Below are 16,188 nucleotides of genomic sequence, written 5' to 3'. Positions count from 1 at the left end.
ACTACAGTGCTCCATCCAGGGCTTTGCCAGAGTGGAGTAGGATGGAAGGACTTCACGTGTCTTTCATGTGACACTTGATTTTATACATCCCTATTATGGTGATGGCTTTGTTCACATCAGAGTTGAATTTTTTTGACTTGCATTTGCTCCATGATCTCTTGTAACCCCAAATCCCTCTCTGCAGATCTGCTGCCAAGTGTTGTTCTCCAACTTTTATTTGTGTTTACTGTTCCTAAATAGAGTATTTTACACATGCTCTTGCTAAATTGCAGTCTTTTTATTTTCATAGCTGCTTCATCAAGATCTTATTATCCTGACCCAGTTTAACAAAGTGCTTTCACCTTCTTTCCCTTCCCACCTTAAGATCATCTCCAAAGTTAATGACAGCTCTGCATTTCATTGTCTAAGTCACTGAAGAGAATGCTGAATAACAGTGAACTCCAGAGCACTGAGGAACTCTGCTCAACTTGTTCTTTCATTGTGAGTTTAAATCACAGTTGAATATTATTGGACTATGTTTTTCAAATTAATAGTGCTCCCTACTGCAATTCCACCTATACCTAAGTTTGAGTGAGAGCTTTACTAAAATAAAAGTGTACAGCATATACTGTGTCTTTCTATCAGTGAAGCTTATTAATCTATACCAAGAAAAATTGCACTGGTCCACTCCTTCATGAAGAGAAAAGTTTTGGACCAGTCCCTGTATATTGCTACAATGTTTTTTTTAAGAATTAAAGGTAAGCTGAAATAGCTATAATTCCTTGGATCCTCCCTCTGCCACCCCACTCTTCAGTCTTTTTCCAAGACAAGCACTGTGAATGGGATTCAGCTTGTAAATCAAGACTGGTGAGTACTCCTAAATGCACATTTTTCTCAATGAAGATCTAGTCAGCACAGCTGATGGAAGTCTGGGAGACATGCAGTTCCCCTTATAGCAGACCTTTCATTTGGTCAGCAGATAGTTCTATTTGCTCTACTGACTGCTTGGATCTTGACTGTCTGGGAGTTCAGACTCTTGGTTTACATGTTAAGAATTAAATGTGTCTATTTCAATCTGTAATTCCTTTTTTACCACTGAGTTGCTATTTTTTCTGTACTTGTGAAGTATCACCCATTCTCTTTGATTTCTCCAGTGTAATGTCTAATATTGGCTGAGCTTGTAGCTTAAGTATTCCAGGACAAATTTCATCATACCAGGGTGCTTTGAGAATATTTAGTTTATTTAAGTATTCTCTAACCCATTTTTAATTTTCCTAGCCAGAATTCCTATCACCTCTTAGCTATCATCAATCTTTTATATTAAAGAAGAAAAAGGAAGTAAACACTTCAGCTTTCTCTGTGCCACCCACCATCAATTTACCTTCCTGAAAAAGAGCTAGACCAAGTACTCCCTTGTTGGTTTTCTTTCTTCTAATCTACTTACCTAACGTCATAGTATTATTTCTGTTTCTTTCTAGTTCAGGCTGGCCAGATTTCCTGGAATTTGCATGCTAATATTTTGATAAAGCCAAGAGCCACAAGTTGAACTGTGAGTTGAGGACACAGAAAACTCCTGGAGCAGCGATCTTGCAACCCAGTTGCTGGATACAACTACATACAACACACATCCCTCTCTGGAGATGTTTGATATTGGCATAATTTTGCAATTACCTTTCAGCCCCTCTTTCATGTTGATTTCTTTGTCTGTGAGATGACAGAGTCCAGGAATGTGGAACTGCCCTTGACCTTCTTGAGACATGCAGAGAACTCCACCTTTCTGGTTTTCCCTCTACATTCTGCAATAGTTTTTTCCCCCCTACTCACATCAACCCCCTGTATTTTATAGGTATTTTGAGCTTCAGGACACTAAAATATTTGTGATTTAGTCAGGCTATTCCTGGTGGTCCTTGGAGTGAGGTAATCTTTGTAATTATGCCCCTAATTGTGCCCTTTTTTCAAGATTTTTTCCACACTCTTAAACTACCTTGTCCTTTAAGTTTGCTTCTATTTGATCTTAAGTAGCAATTCTTTACTGAAGCTTACTTTCTTGTTGCCCACAGAATTCCCTTTTGCTCTTCTCCATCACTACTTGTCTTAAAATCCATGAGCTCCTGCTTCATAATCGGTGTCTGCCTAATTATGCTCCTCATCCATATTCTAATACATTTATTTCTTGCTGGTCAGAGTCAGGACTGGGAGATCCTCATGGTTTTTTGTATCTATTCTATACCCAAAAGTGATTCCCACCCCATTACAAAGACTTAGCAGATTTTTGTCCCATCCTACTGCTCCCATGGTGCTATCCAGTCTGTCCTGGTTTCAGTTTATGCTTTGAATGATACTATTAGTTTTTCCAAAAGAGATAGGGTGTTAGGTGAAGGTCTTATATCAGATTTCCACAAAGGAGTCATCCTCCTTCTTTTTCCATTCTATTATTACCAAAACACTTTCAAGAGGTCTCTCTGATTCTGCTCTTCAGCCTCATTCTAACTCTCAGGCTAGGTCTGTAGATATCCTTGATATGTAAGGCAAAACCTTTTTAGTTTTTCCTTCAGCAGTTTTTCCTGATCATGGTGTAACCCGCTATATCCATTTCCCAGGCTTAATTTTACTCAGAAAGTTACATTTTTTGGCTGTATGTGGATTTTTCCCCCTCCTGCTGTTTATTCTCCATACATCTCTAAATCGATCAGCAAAAATTGGGCACTGTATAAAATCTTTTTGTGTGTATGATGCACATTAATTTCTTTCTTCCATGAGATGATCCTCATGTCAATAACTAGACATGGATAGATAATGGTAAATATCAGGTTCATTTTCTTTGGTGCCCAAGAACTGTTTATCATGAAAACATTTGCTCCTCTGTTTCCCAGCCCTTCCTGCTCTCTTCAAAGAAGAGTTAAGAAATGAGGAAGCCATGGAGGGTAAAACAGTCACTCTGCGCTGTGAGCTGACCAAGACTGCTTCAGTGGAGTGGAAAAAGGGGGACACAATGCTCAAACCTAGCGAGAAATACAAAATGAGGCAGAAGGATGTCACTGCAGAACTGGTGATCCATAATCTAAATGAGAATGATGCTGGTGATTATACCTGCGTGTGTGGAGATGTGCAGTCCACAGCTTCCTTAGCAGTACATGGTAATAACCAATTTCATCTAGATGTCCTCATTATCAAACTTATGGTATGAATTCAGCTTTTCTCCATGTTCATTGTTATCTCTGCATAGTTCCTCTGAGTCTGACTTCACATGTCATAGTCATGAGAATTAATTTACTTTTTGTGATATAAGGGAAAAACTCATACCCCAATTCCATACACAAAGTGGTTTTAGCACTTGCTCCTTAAAGTAGATGTGAGACCAGGCCTGAAGACTGCTCCCCACTGATGGCCTTGCCTTGGCTTCCCCCACCCCTACCCTTCACCAGGAGGCTGTGTTTGCTGCTGCATTTTAACCCTGTGTCCATTACATCCTCAGCGCTGCCTGCACACATCAAGGAGAGCCTGAAGGATGAGGAGGTAACAGAAGGTCAAGCAGCCACTCTGCGCTGTGAGCTGACCAAGGTTGCTCAAGTGGAGTGGAGAAAGGGAAATAGTTTGCTCAAAGTCAGCGACAAGTACAAAATGAGGCAGGAGGGCACAGTCATGAAGCTACTTATCCATGATGTAGAAATGAAAGATGCTGGAGAATACACTTGTGTGTGTGGAGAACAGGAGACTACAGCTGCCTTGATAGTGCATGGTAAAAAACATACACGTTTATCTGTGTTATTGCGTGTTTCTCTATCAGCTCATTACTATTAATTGTGTTTTCACTTGTGGTTGAATTTGTTTAAATTTCCAAGCTGTCTCTAAGATCTGGTTGCATCCAGACCACTTTTCTGTTTCTGTCTATTACTTTGTCCATTATCCTGTAATTATGAGAAAAGCAAACTCTTTCCACCCTAAAATGTCGCCTGCCTCTGTACCACCCCATCCTTCCCCTCATGTGTGTGCCATGTATCATTTTTAATGTCCTGTGTCTGTTTTGTGACCTTCAGCCCTGCCTGCACTTTTCAAAGAGGAACTGAAGGACCTGCAAGCCATGGAAAGGCAAACAGTCACTCTGAGCTGTGAGCTGACCAAGGCTGCAGATGTCCAATGGAAGAAAGGAAACACAATAATCAGGGCAAGTGAAAAATACATCATGCGTCGGGATAATGTCCTTGCTGAGTTGGAAATTTGTGATCTGGAGCTGCAGGATGCAGGAGATTACACCTGTGTGTGTGGAGACCAACACACCATGGCTTCTCTGACAGTGAATGGTAAATTCATCTTGCAGATGACTGCTCATTTCTTGTTTCTCTGAGACGTCCTTTTGCTGTACACAGTGTTCACCTATCAGCTTTTTCCTAGGAATTAATTTGTGTTCAGGAAAGGAGAACAACTTACCCTGACATTTGATTTTAGACTGATGTTCCTGAAAAAGAAGCTGAGGACGTGACCATTTCTCCATGCAGACAAACTTATGTTTCAAGTTTAAGGGAATAGAACCTAAGAAATGCTCCTGTTGGACCAACTGAGATGTCCTGCCTTCTGATGGAGGGTGGCCCTATGAAAAATTACTTAGGTTGACTCTTGAATTCATCCAGCCTGTTGTACTTTGACCTGTCAGCTCAACACTTCCCTCTCTTACTGTCACTGCTGGATTTAGTTTTCCAGATCATTGTAGTTATAACCTCATCCTCAATGGCCAAAGACCCTTACTTGGCCAGATTTGAACTTCTGTTAATATTTCATGATGTTGATCATGAATAACAAATGCAGAGGTCTTAGATTAAATGCACCCTCTATTGACTTTTCATCCCCAGCTCTGCCAGTGCTTTTCAAGGAAGAGCTGAAGAACGAAGAAGTCCAAGAAGGAACATCAGTCTCACTGCATTGTGAATTAACTAAAGCAGCTCCAGTGCAGTGGAAAATAGGGTCCAAAGTGCTCAAAGCAAGTGACAAATTTCAAATGAGACAATCTGGCACCACTGCAGAGCTGCTCATTCACAATCTAGAAGTAGAAGATGCTGGAGATTACACCTGTGTGTGCGGCGACCAGAAGACAACAGCAACTTTGACAGTTCATGGTAAAAAGACCTTATTAAAATTGATAAATAGCTCTATAGATAGACATTACTCTGAAATTCATCTGTTTCTGCCATGGGTCAGTAGCTTGTCTGTTGTTTTATCCCTTTCTTTTCCTTCATTCTGTGTATAGCTCATTTCTTACAGACTAAAAATGGGTCAAAACAAATTTTGGGGTCATTATTACTCTGCCACCCTTGAAAAGGAGAAAATGGGATGTTTCTTTCTGTTCAGGTCCACTTTTCTTGGACATTTTTATTTCCTAGTTCTTTTCCCTCCCTCATCCCCATGGTTCATTTGATCCAAACACAGTTTTTGCCCAGACATGCATGTATAGGTGGTCAGGTCCTCTGTTCTTCAAGCACTGCTTAAAGGAGAAGTGAGGGTTGAGGGAGCAGGAGGAGGAGATGTTGTGCTGCTATGTGACCTGGCCATGATTGCTCCTGGGGGTACCAGATTCTTTAAGTGAATCAGACGTGCAGAATGAGATATGAGTTACCATTTCAGAGCTTCTTACCTAGGTTTGAAGGATGCAGGGGTTTACACCTCTATGTGGGGATCAGGCCTACCTTAAGAGTTAGGAACTGAAAGAAACTCAACACCACAAATTATTAGGAGCTATAATGTTCTTTATGCTATAAACCAACCCATAAACCAATAAACCAATCCATAAAGCAATCCTTGAGTTATGATAATGATTTCATTACCTCATGTTCTGCTGTCATTTAATTAATGAGTACCCTTTTTAATGAAGTAGCAGTCCTTGGCTCTGAGGAACTTTGTCAGATACCCAGTTCTGTTCCATCTAGCTTTTCCCCCAAAATCTTCTGACCCTTCCCTGGGCTTTCCTGAGGCATGGACTTTTTCCATGAGGCATCTGGGGAGTACTATTTGTGTTCTGTACCTGCTTACAGTAGTTGTGCACAAGGCACTTCTGCGGGTAAATATTAATAATTTGTTTTCCTGCAGGTTGTTTCCTGTAGGTTATTCTGTCTTTGGGTTATGATTTCCAAATAGGGAAATAGTAAGAATCTGTAATTCTTGTTACATGTAATGGCCCTTCAAACTCCTATTTAGAGCTAAAAGTATTTTTATTTTGAAATCCAACTGCTTTCATGTAGGTGGGGTTATGAATTTTTAGTGAAAACAACACAGAATGTATCAATGCCAGCCTCCAAGAAATCATGCCTATATAGGTAAAATAGTACTGTATCCAGCAGTGTTATTTGTGAGTGCTGTTTACTTGAGATCTGAATCTTTCTGTATTGTTCTTTCACCATGAAAAACGACAGACACCCAGGGAACTGATGTCTTATATCAAGTGAAACCACAACACACTAGAAGAAGAATGCTTTCAGAGTTCCTGAACTTGGCTGTAGCCATGCCTGTCTATTACAGATTGAAAAAAGGAGGCAAGAGTGGAAACAATCCCAAGCATGAAAAAGAAATTAAGATTTTAATTGTGGTTTTCTGGTGACCATTTGTCCATGTTACATCCTGCAGCTCTGCCACCACTCTTTAAGGAAGAGCTAAAGGACAAGGAAGCAGAAGAAGGTGGAAAAGTTGCCCTGTGTTGCGAGCTCACCAAGGCTGCTCCGGTGGAGTGGCAAAAGGACCAGAGGATTCTCAAAGCAAGTGAGAAATGCAAAATGAGGCAGGAAGGGACAAAGGCAGAGCTGGTGATTCATGAACTAGCTGAGGAGGATGCAGGAGACTACACCTGTGTGTGTGGGGAGCACCAGACTACAGCTGTCTTAACAGTACAGGGTAAAAACTATCTTGATACTCCTACTTTCTAACTGGAAACATCTGTCCTTTACTACAAGGTGTTCAGTTTTCCACGTCTGTTTTTTCAACCATATTAACTGAAGTCACATTCATTTGAAGGTATTCCCTTCCTTTAATGACCTGTAGGTTGTGTTTATTGGAAAATACCAGTCTGCATTTTTCTGTGTCATCCTTTTGCCTTTTCTTTCCTTAAACATGGACCTGCTATCCTTTCATCTTTCCTTTCTGGCATTCCTTTCCGGCGTTCCTTTCCTATCATTTAAACCCACTAATCTTATGTCTTTCCTTTCCTGCATTTATTCTCTAAACCACAAATCTTTTTTATTCTTTGCCATTCCTTTCTGGCATTCTCAATACTTACCATTTTAATATAGCATAAGGTATAAAAAACAGTATCCAGAGCAAAGCTGTGTTAGTTACAATTTCATCTGGTAGAAAGCAGATGTAAATCTCTTGAGGACAGTGCAATTTTGCTAGTAGAAGGACAGCATAAAACCACCAAATATTATATATATTATATATGTATATTCCCACTAGGATGTTTTTATTTCTCTTTTCTCTCTTTGTTGCTGATCACTGTCCTTCCATAACCATCACAACTTCCTACTCTCACCCATCCCTGGAGATATCCTTAGTTTGTAATACTTCTCACCTGCATCCTTCAGCTGTGCCTCCGTTTTTCCAAGAAGAAATGACCAGCAAGGAAGCAGTGGAAGGTGGAACAGCCACATTGCAGTGTGAGCTCAGCAAGACATCTGCCCATGTTCAGTGGAAGAAGGGCCACTGCGTCCTCACTTCAGACACCAAGTACAGCATGAGACAGGAAGGCTGTGTTGTGGAGCTGGTAGTTCACAATTTAGACTTGAATGATACTGGAGATTACACCTGTGTGTGTGGAGACAAGACTACCACAGCTGCCTTAACAGTGCATGGTAAAGTAATCCTTGGGATTAAGGTCCTCCAGACCTTAGACCAACCTCAGCCTCTGTTCCTATGGTCTCTCCTGTCCCCCTTCTGTTTGCTTGGGCTTTTGTGGTCCTTTGGACTTTGCTTGTGTGCTTCCTTATTGTGTTACAATTGAGAAAAGAGGTGCCTGCTGGTGTTTGTCTTCCTCAGCTGTGCTGGTTCTTCTCACTTTCCTTGCCCTGATGCAGCAACCCGGGAAGCTGGGGGAGATTTTCCCCGTGTACTCCACTGACCTGGATCAGGGCTCAGTAGTGTATCATGCATCCTCTCCCCCAGGACCTCACCTAGTTGCTTTTCAAGGGATATTCACTCTCTCTGTGGTAACTCTTTCATTCTTCAGCACTGCCTCCAGAATTCAAGAAAGACCTGAAGGACTTAGAAGCTGTAGAAAGTGGGACAGCTACTCTGCTCTGTGAGCTGACTAAGCCTGCTGTGGTGGAGTGGAAGAAAGGGCAGGAGGTGCTCAAAGCAAGCAGCAAATATAAAATGAGCCAAGATGGTGCTGTTGCAAAGCTGATTATCCATGAGCTGGATGTGGAGGACACTGGAGATTACACTTGTGTGTGTGGAGATCAGCAGACATCTGCCACTCTGACAGTCAATGGTAAAAAAAACAATAGGAAAAGTTTGTATTTATTAGAAGTAAACCCTGTGGTTTAGGGTCACTTACAGAGAATAGCTCACTGCAGTTCATAAGGCATGCAGAACAGCGTAGTCTGTGCAGCCTAATAGAGTGACCAGGAGGAAAATGGGAATTGCAATGCAGAACTAAATGCGTTTTATCAGTGTGTTACAGTCACGTCAATTGTAATTTCTCTTGCAAGAAGTCTGTCTTAAGAAGGAATCTGAACTCTTACAACTCCCTGCTGATCTTCAGCATACCTCTTCAGTCATCAGGGAAATATGTTGGCTACTTCTATAGTAAGAAAAATATTCTGCCAGTTTTAGATCATAGATTTGATCAAGCTTCTACATACTTCATGGCAAATATAACTTCTTGAAATTGGTTTCTTCTTGTTCTGCAGATATTTTTACTACTTCTCTGGGGAAATAGCCTTTTGGTTTGAATCTAGAGCATTGAGGTTTAGAGATGTCTGCAAAAAAGCTCTTCTGGTGCTTTGTTCTTCTATGTTTTCTTTCCCAAGCCTCATCTGCAGTATATTGCAAGATATGTTTCTATTTTATAGCCTTACCAGCAGTTTTTAAACAAGAGCTTCAGAATACTGAGGCAGAAGAAGGTAGTACAGCATCACTGAGGTGTGAGCTTACCAAACCCAGCACTCCAGTAGAGTGGAGGAAAGGAGATATTACTCTCTACCCTGGTTTGAAATATGAGATGAAGCAGCAGGGCTCTGCTGCTGAATTGGTTATTCATGACTTAGAACTGGATGATTCAGGAAAGTACACCTGCAACTCTGGACATCAGCAAACAACAGCTGTGGTAACCGTACATGGTAGGTGGAGTATTGACCTTTGACTCTATAGAGATGAAGTGAAAGGAGCATCTTGGTGTTCTCTACAGCCATTTATCTGCTTTGCTGCCAGTCCATGCCAGTATACATGTTCTACTTGAGCATGACACATGACCAAGTAAGAAAGGTTCTTCTTGCAGTATCCGGAGTGATTAATCATCATCATAGCAATTAAATGTTATCATGATGTCAAGATGTGATGAACCCTCCTGCCCTCTGAGTGAAGGGAGTGTGGCTGCGTATGAAATGAATAACAGAAAATAAGCCAGGCAGGCTGATGGTTATTTTGGGGTTGTTGATTGCTTCAGTATGCAAATTGGGCATAATGCCTGATTGGGATGATATGAGATGCAATAATTGGTGGATAAAAGATTTCTATAATATGTGAATGTTCTGTATTATTACTTGAAGTTTTGAGCCTCAGGTATATACTTTGGCTGCAGTCAATTGCATCCTCATCTGTTTTCCTCCACCCCTTCTACCATGCAAGAGCAAGACCTTGCTGGAAATCCGAATTTCCTCTCCCATCTATCACTTTATTGTCATCTTTTACTGTACTGCCTCTTCTTGTATTTTGTATGATAACTTGACCTTTCATATGTTGATAGAAGCTTGGGGGGGGGTGGGGGTGGGGGGTGGAGAAAATACTCTCAGCTTAATATTTAAAACTCACAGACATTTATTAAGGAATAAGGGTCCGTGTAAGAGAGAGCATATCCCAGTGATCTTTAACTAAAGCATCTGTAGTTGGCATGGAGACTCTTCTTTAAGGAAACCCTGATTCCTGCGGATTGGAAGCCAGGCCATTCTATGGAGCATTCTAAGACCAGATCTTTCTTAACTTCACCATCTGTCTTGAGCTCTTGTTCACATAATGGTTCAAGAAGGATGCTTCCAAGGCAGAAGGTTGCAGCCCAAGGATTATGGAATCATTAGGATAGCCCATTTCTGAAGAATGATGGTAGGACTGGGTCCTTTTCAGACTAAAGCACTCTTAAAACATTTTCCTCTCAAATTTTGCAGAACTGCCTGTCACATTTAAGCAACCCCTACAAAATAAAGAATCAGAGGAAGGAAGCACAGCTACATTCTGCTGTGAGCTGTCGAAACCCAGTGCTGCAGTGGAATGGAGGAAAGGAGGAGTGGGTCTGCAGCCCAGCCAGAAATATGAAATTAGGCAGAGGGAATGCCTGGTAGAGCTCTTAATACATAATCTTAAATTAGAAGATACAGGAGAGTACAGCTGTGATACTGGGGATCAGGAAACCAAGGCATCTTTAAATGTGAAAGGTAGGTTGTATGAGAATGGAAGAGAAGGACACTTTGTCCTTCTAGTGCTGCGTTTGAGTTTTGGTTTCTAAGGAGAAATAGTTTTTTGCTTTATGGCTGGGGAGAAACTGAAGAAAGAGCAATGCTTTAACATAACATCTGGACATTACGTGACACGGTTTAAGTGTTTTAAAAAAGATTTTCTTCCAAATCCTGGAAGAAGACTGACAACGACATTCCTGATCTGCCAAGGCTGTTGATGGCGTTTTGAACTTCTTTCTCTTGAGACCATTGTTAGGCCAACTGAAGGATAAATTAAAAAATTCCATCCTGGCAAAGATGTGAGTCGAGGAGCAAAGAAAATAAATGTTATAAGTTCAGATGGCTGCTTCTAACAGCAAGATCTCCTAGATACCTCAAGCAAATTAGAAAACATGGATCCTACCTAGGAATATAGTACTTGAAGCGCAGTATTTTGTTCCCCAGAGTGTCATTCTAACTGTATTAACCAGGACTTGACTCAGGCTTCAATAAAAGCTCCTGTTGCTTCTTTTTTTTTTTCCCTTCAGCTCTGCCGATTCTTTTCCAAAAGGAGCTGAAAGACAAGGAGGCAGAAGAAGGAGCTGTGGTGAAATTCCAGTGTGAGCTGACAAAGGATAATGCAACAGTGGAGTGGAGGAAAGGCACCATGGAGATCTTCCCATGTGCCAAATATGATATCAAATTAAGTGGTCGCACAGCTGAACTTGTGATTCGTAATGTAGAACCAGAAGATGCCTCTGATTACACATGTGATACTGGAGACCAGCAGAGCTCAGCAGTCCTCAAAGTGAATGGTTAGCATTGCATCAAGATGGAAGAGAGGATAAAAGGGATTTGTGAAATTGTGTGAATTATATTCTTTTCTTTATTGGTAACTAAGCCTCTCCAAAAGTTAAGATAATGAGGAAAGCAGGTGCCCAGACATAAACCAGAATAGAACAGAACAGTGGATCTTGTGGGACAGGATTTGTAGAATGGCTATTCAAGCCTGTAAAGCACAGTGTACAGTGTATTGATCATTTCCTTTTATGTGACAAAAGCAAAACCTCTGCATCATGGGGATTTTGAAATTCTAATTGATCTTTAGTTTTGGCAGTTTGCATTTGTCGCTGGCTCAGTTGAATCAACAACTAATCATAAGTAATTTACAAAAGCATTTAAAAATCTACTGTTTTCAGTTTCTGTAATGACTTCCCATGAAGATCCAGAGGACACTGTGTTTACACAAATCAGGGATACTGTCTGTGAAATGTTTGTGGTCATCTCAAACTGCTGGGTGGAACTTGTGGCTATGGTCTAAGCCACAGCCTTTCAGACTACCTCAGCAACCACTGGGTCAACTACAAGTGAAAGAGCCCTGTGATTGCCTTACATGAATCATGATAGAGTTTAGACAGAGGAATTACAAGCACTGAGATTCTCATTCTCATGACCGTTGTCACACATATGTGATGAATATTCCCTTCTTGTTTTCGTCAGTGACAAGCTGTTGTCTGAGCTGTTCCATGCCCTGCTTAAATAAATGTGGTCCATTTCTGCGTCATCTGGAAGGACTCACTGTTGATCATCTAGGGTCATGAAAAGATAGCAGAGAAATCAGAAATATGTTTGAAGCTTTAAATCCTTTACAGTGTTGAGGATTTCTATAAAAATTAATAGATTTTATGCTAGTTTTAATCAGAAAGTACCAGGTTTTCTTAGGTCTTTATACGTGTTGGCATTTCCAGTATTCAGAGCGGAGGTATAAAGGGTGTCATGTGGATGCCCTTGACTTCGTGGGAAACAGACATATTTGGTGAACTTTCTAATCCTCTCCTTGTATGCCTATACAGAATGTAGATCTGTTTATAGAACAAAAAGGGTTGTCATCGTATAACCACTTAATGCGAGTTTGTTCTGCAGGCCCCAGGTGCCTCATGCTTAGTTGTGCAGACCTGGCATTCAAACTAATGCATCACATATTAATTTTTGCTTTGCAGCCATCAAACCCCGTCTGAAGCAGCAGCTGAAGAATGAAGAAGTGGAAGTGGGAGGAACGGCCAGGCTGCGCTGTGAGATTTCTATTAGCAAAGCTGAAGTGGAGTGGAGGAAAGATGGAGTCCTCCTTCACTCAAGCTCTAAATATGAAATGTGGCAGGATGGCACCCTCCGTGAGCTGCGTGTTCACCGCCTGGAGCCTGGTGATGCTGGGGAGTATTCTTGCAAGGCTGGAGATGAGACAAGCTCTGCAAAATTGACTGTGAAAGGCAAGACATGTTTATTGGGGCAAGGGGGTTTTCACTGTTGGATGCTAAGATTTTGCAGCATAATTGTTACCGATTGTGATAAATAACTGTGCCAAACTACTGTGATAAACACAGAGCATAGGAAGGGTATCATAAAAAAAGTCATGGTTAGTGAATGGACCAAAGCAAAGATTTGCTTTGTGGACAGGAGTGGATAACGCAACTGTAATTTTTAACTCATGGCTTGAAATATTTGTTTAACATTACATGCATGTGAATGAACAGATGGTTCACTCCCAGCTTCCAGTCACATGGCAACTGCATCTGGCCTTAGTGTTGTTACAGACAGAGCTTGCTTTCAGTTTGGACCACAAGTGTGGAACAACCACCACCAGCATCTCTCCAGGCTACTCGATATTGTAAAAACATCATGCCCAGCTGCACCATTTTTCATGCAGATGGTGACCTCAGTTGCATGAATATGCACTGTCTTTGCTCAGATGAATGTTGCACTGCTTTTCCTCTGGTATTCTCCAGCAGATTCAGGGTACACAAAGCTTCTGCCTGTTGCAGTCTGTATGATCTTTGCACAGATCCACAGGGGCCAGCTGTCCTGGAAGATGGACTCAAGCTAAGTGAAGTGCAAATGTGCTCACGCTAATCCAGCAAATCCTGCTGAGAGCACAGAGCCAGCCAGTTTGGAGCATCAGCACAGAGTATATGTAATTTTGTTTCTGAAAAGACAGTAGAGGGGATCAGGTTTTAATGTTATTCTCTGAAGATACCTAAGTGCAAATGTAACAAATTTCAAAATCTTGATTTTTGGCATCTGGCATTTATGCCTTAATCACCCAATTACAGTATCAAACATCTAATTAAAAGTAAAATAAAAATCAATATGCCATGTATCTCTGAGAAAGGGCAAGTGATAAAAACACTGACTGAAAAATATTAGCCATGTTACCAGGTACACTGAAAGTAGTGAGCCAGTAGAATTTGAAATATGATTTGAGAGGCTGCACTATCTCCATCCTTGGAGGTAAAGCTCAACTGGACAAGGTACTGAGCAACCTGTTGTAGACTGGCCCTGCTTTGAGCAGTGGTGGGACCAATGTCCTCCAGAAGTCCATTCCAACCTATATCATTAAATGATTCTGTCATTTGATCCATGTTTCCCCTTTTATGGCTTGACTGATGGACTCTTTACAGAGCCTGACGTAACCATCGTGAGTGGCCTAAAGGACATGGTGGTGTTCGAGGGGGATGATGTAACATTTCGGTGTCAAGTTTCTCATGAGAATGCAAGGGATGTTGAATGGAAGCTACAGGATGTTGCTCTGCAAAATAATGAAATGAATGAGATCTCAGTGGAAAAAGGAAAGATTCACACTCTAACATTAAGGAAGGTGACTGAACAGGACATTGGCACTGTCACTTTCCGAGTGGGACCCCACATGTCGACAGCAGAGCTCATGGTAAAAGGTAAGTCCCTCTGTGTTGTGGGAAAGGACTGGGATTGATGAGAAAAGGTGAATTTTTGCTTATGTTAATATAATTCAAGGTCATCATTCACCCCTTGTTAACCCATGTGAGTAGGGTGCTTATGCTTCAGAGCATACATGATATACTGATGTGGTCTCATAGACTGTCATCCCCATGGATAGACAGTAGATATGTCACCAAGGTCTCAAAGCCAACTGGTTTCTAAAGAAATTACTGGATTGGCTCAAGTAGTTGGATGGAAAGATCTCTATTTTTCATTGCTTCCTCTCCCCCTTTAATTTTTAATTTTTAATTTTTTTTTACTTTGGAGGAAAAACTTCTTTTTTCTTTCTCTAAACACTGTTTTGAAGAAATTTTCAGTCAAGCATCCTTCTTCTCTCTTTGAAGTTTGTTTTAACCCCGCAATATGTAACACAGAAATGAAAGAGGGGTTAATACACAAACTGTAGCTTTAACACTAGATAAAGGTGACTGTAAATGCCTTTTCTGTGCCTGTAATTTCAGTGCCACCTCCAGTCTTTAAGGAGAAATTACAGAGCATAGAACTGCAGGAAGAAGAAACAGCCGTCCTCCGCTGTGAGATCTCCCAGGCTAATGCTGTGGTGGTGTGGAAGAAGGGCACTCAAGTTATTTCACCGAGCTCCAAGTATGAAATTAGACAAGAAGGAACAATCCATACTTTAAAGATTTATCGCTTAAACCCAGAAGACTCTGGCAAATATACCTGTGATAATGGAAATGAACAAACAACAGCCACTTTAACTGTTAAAGGTAGGTAGTTTTGGTTTCTTTTTAAGATGAGAAACTTGTTCCACTTCCTTAGCTTAGTACTAGCAAGAGGGTGCTATCTACTGTCCTTGATTTCACATGTGCTTTGGTGGCATAAAGCAGCTAAGTCCTTTTGCTTTCAGAAGTTAAGTCCTGTGGAGTCCTCAGCAATAAACATGAAGAGATCCAAATGCAGTAACTGCTTCCAGAATTCTAGACCCAAGAGCCTCTTTCTGGTCACTCAGAAAACCAAGGCTGGAACTGAAATTAGCATAAGTCCATTTCTGATGCTTAACCAGCCTTTAAGTTCCACCTCGGAAAATGGTGCACAAGAGTAAAGTGCTCAGAGCTTACTTGGGCACTCAACTCCAACTGATGAGCAAGGCATCTAAATAATTCCAGCCCTTAGGGTCTTAAAAATAGGTTTAATGTGCCAATATGTCAATTATTTAAAATTTACTCTGGTACCAATGCAATATTAAGGCAACTTTTTCTGAGTTATAAGAGCAGTAAAGATAAAGAGGAGCCGGGATGTTTTTGAGAACTGCCATGTTTTTAAATATACTTTAAAGGCTCTCCCATGAAGGGCACACCCCTGCCTACTATCATACTAACTTCAGGATTCAATGATACCAGAGCAGTTGTAGTTTAAGCAGATTCTTTGATGGTGGCTGTCTGTTTGTGTCCCTATGTGCTGTCCTAACCCAAGAGGAGCTAAACTTCTATATGTGGCACATTGTAAGTCAACCCATCAAAACCCTGTCTTAACCATCAGTGATACACATCAGTGCACAGATTCCCAGCGTCCAACTCTCTTCTCAGTCCAGTTGTCATTATATAATGTTTCCCCATGCACCCTCTCAAATACCCAAGAACTTTGATATCAAGCATAGGCTTTTGGGTTGTGCCTTTGGAAATTTGGAGATACCTGTACTTAGATCCTCAAGAGTCCATATCCATGACTGCTTCTGTGTAAGAAGAAACACATTCTCAGAGGTGTCCAGTGACTCCTGGGGAGTGCAGAGTGCTTAGTGCTTCTGGAAACCCAGCACTTTTTGTCATTCCTT

General features: G+C 41.1%; 1 protein-coding gene across 1 annotated transcript in view; it reads left to right on the top strand.

The window, feature by feature from the left end:
* OBSCN (obscurin, cytoskeletal calmodulin and titin-interacting RhoGEF) overlaps nucleotides 1-16,188 on the top strand; it is a 185,376-nt gene that overhangs the window by 82,359 nt on the left and 86,829 nt on the right. Inside the window, exons 47-59 of the mRNA XM_065666939.1 lie at nucleotides 2,853-3,116; nucleotides 3,455-3,718; nucleotides 4,017-4,280; nucleotides 4,827-5,090; nucleotides 6,592-6,855; nucleotides 7,542-7,808; nucleotides 8,183-8,446; nucleotides 9,030-9,296; nucleotides 10,338-10,604; nucleotides 11,153-11,419; nucleotides 12,605-12,871; nucleotides 14,060-14,332; nucleotides 14,858-15,124. Coding sequence (XP_065523011.1) covers nucleotides 2,853-3,116; nucleotides 3,455-3,718; nucleotides 4,017-4,280; nucleotides 4,827-5,090; nucleotides 6,592-6,855; nucleotides 7,542-7,808; nucleotides 8,183-8,446; nucleotides 9,030-9,296; nucleotides 10,338-10,604; nucleotides 11,153-11,419; nucleotides 12,605-12,871; nucleotides 14,060-14,332; nucleotides 14,858-15,124 — 3,459 coding nt within the window. The remainder of the gene's footprint in view (nucleotides 1-2,852; nucleotides 3,117-3,454; nucleotides 3,719-4,016; nucleotides 4,281-4,826; nucleotides 5,091-6,591; nucleotides 6,856-7,541; nucleotides 7,809-8,182; nucleotides 8,447-9,029; nucleotides 9,297-10,337; nucleotides 10,605-11,152; nucleotides 11,420-12,604; nucleotides 12,872-14,059; nucleotides 14,333-14,857; nucleotides 15,125-16,188) is intronic.

This window comes from Lathamus discolor, chromosome 2 (genome assembly GCF_037157495.1).
Source record: "Lathamus discolor isolate bLatDis1 chromosome 2, bLatDis1.hap1, whole genome shotgun sequence".
Taxonomy (NCBI): Eukaryota; Metazoa; Chordata; class Aves; order Psittaciformes; family Psittacidae; genus Lathamus; species Lathamus discolor.
The sequence above is the reverse complement of the archived record's forward strand: the minus strand, read 5'-3'. Positions and strand labels throughout refer to the sequence as shown.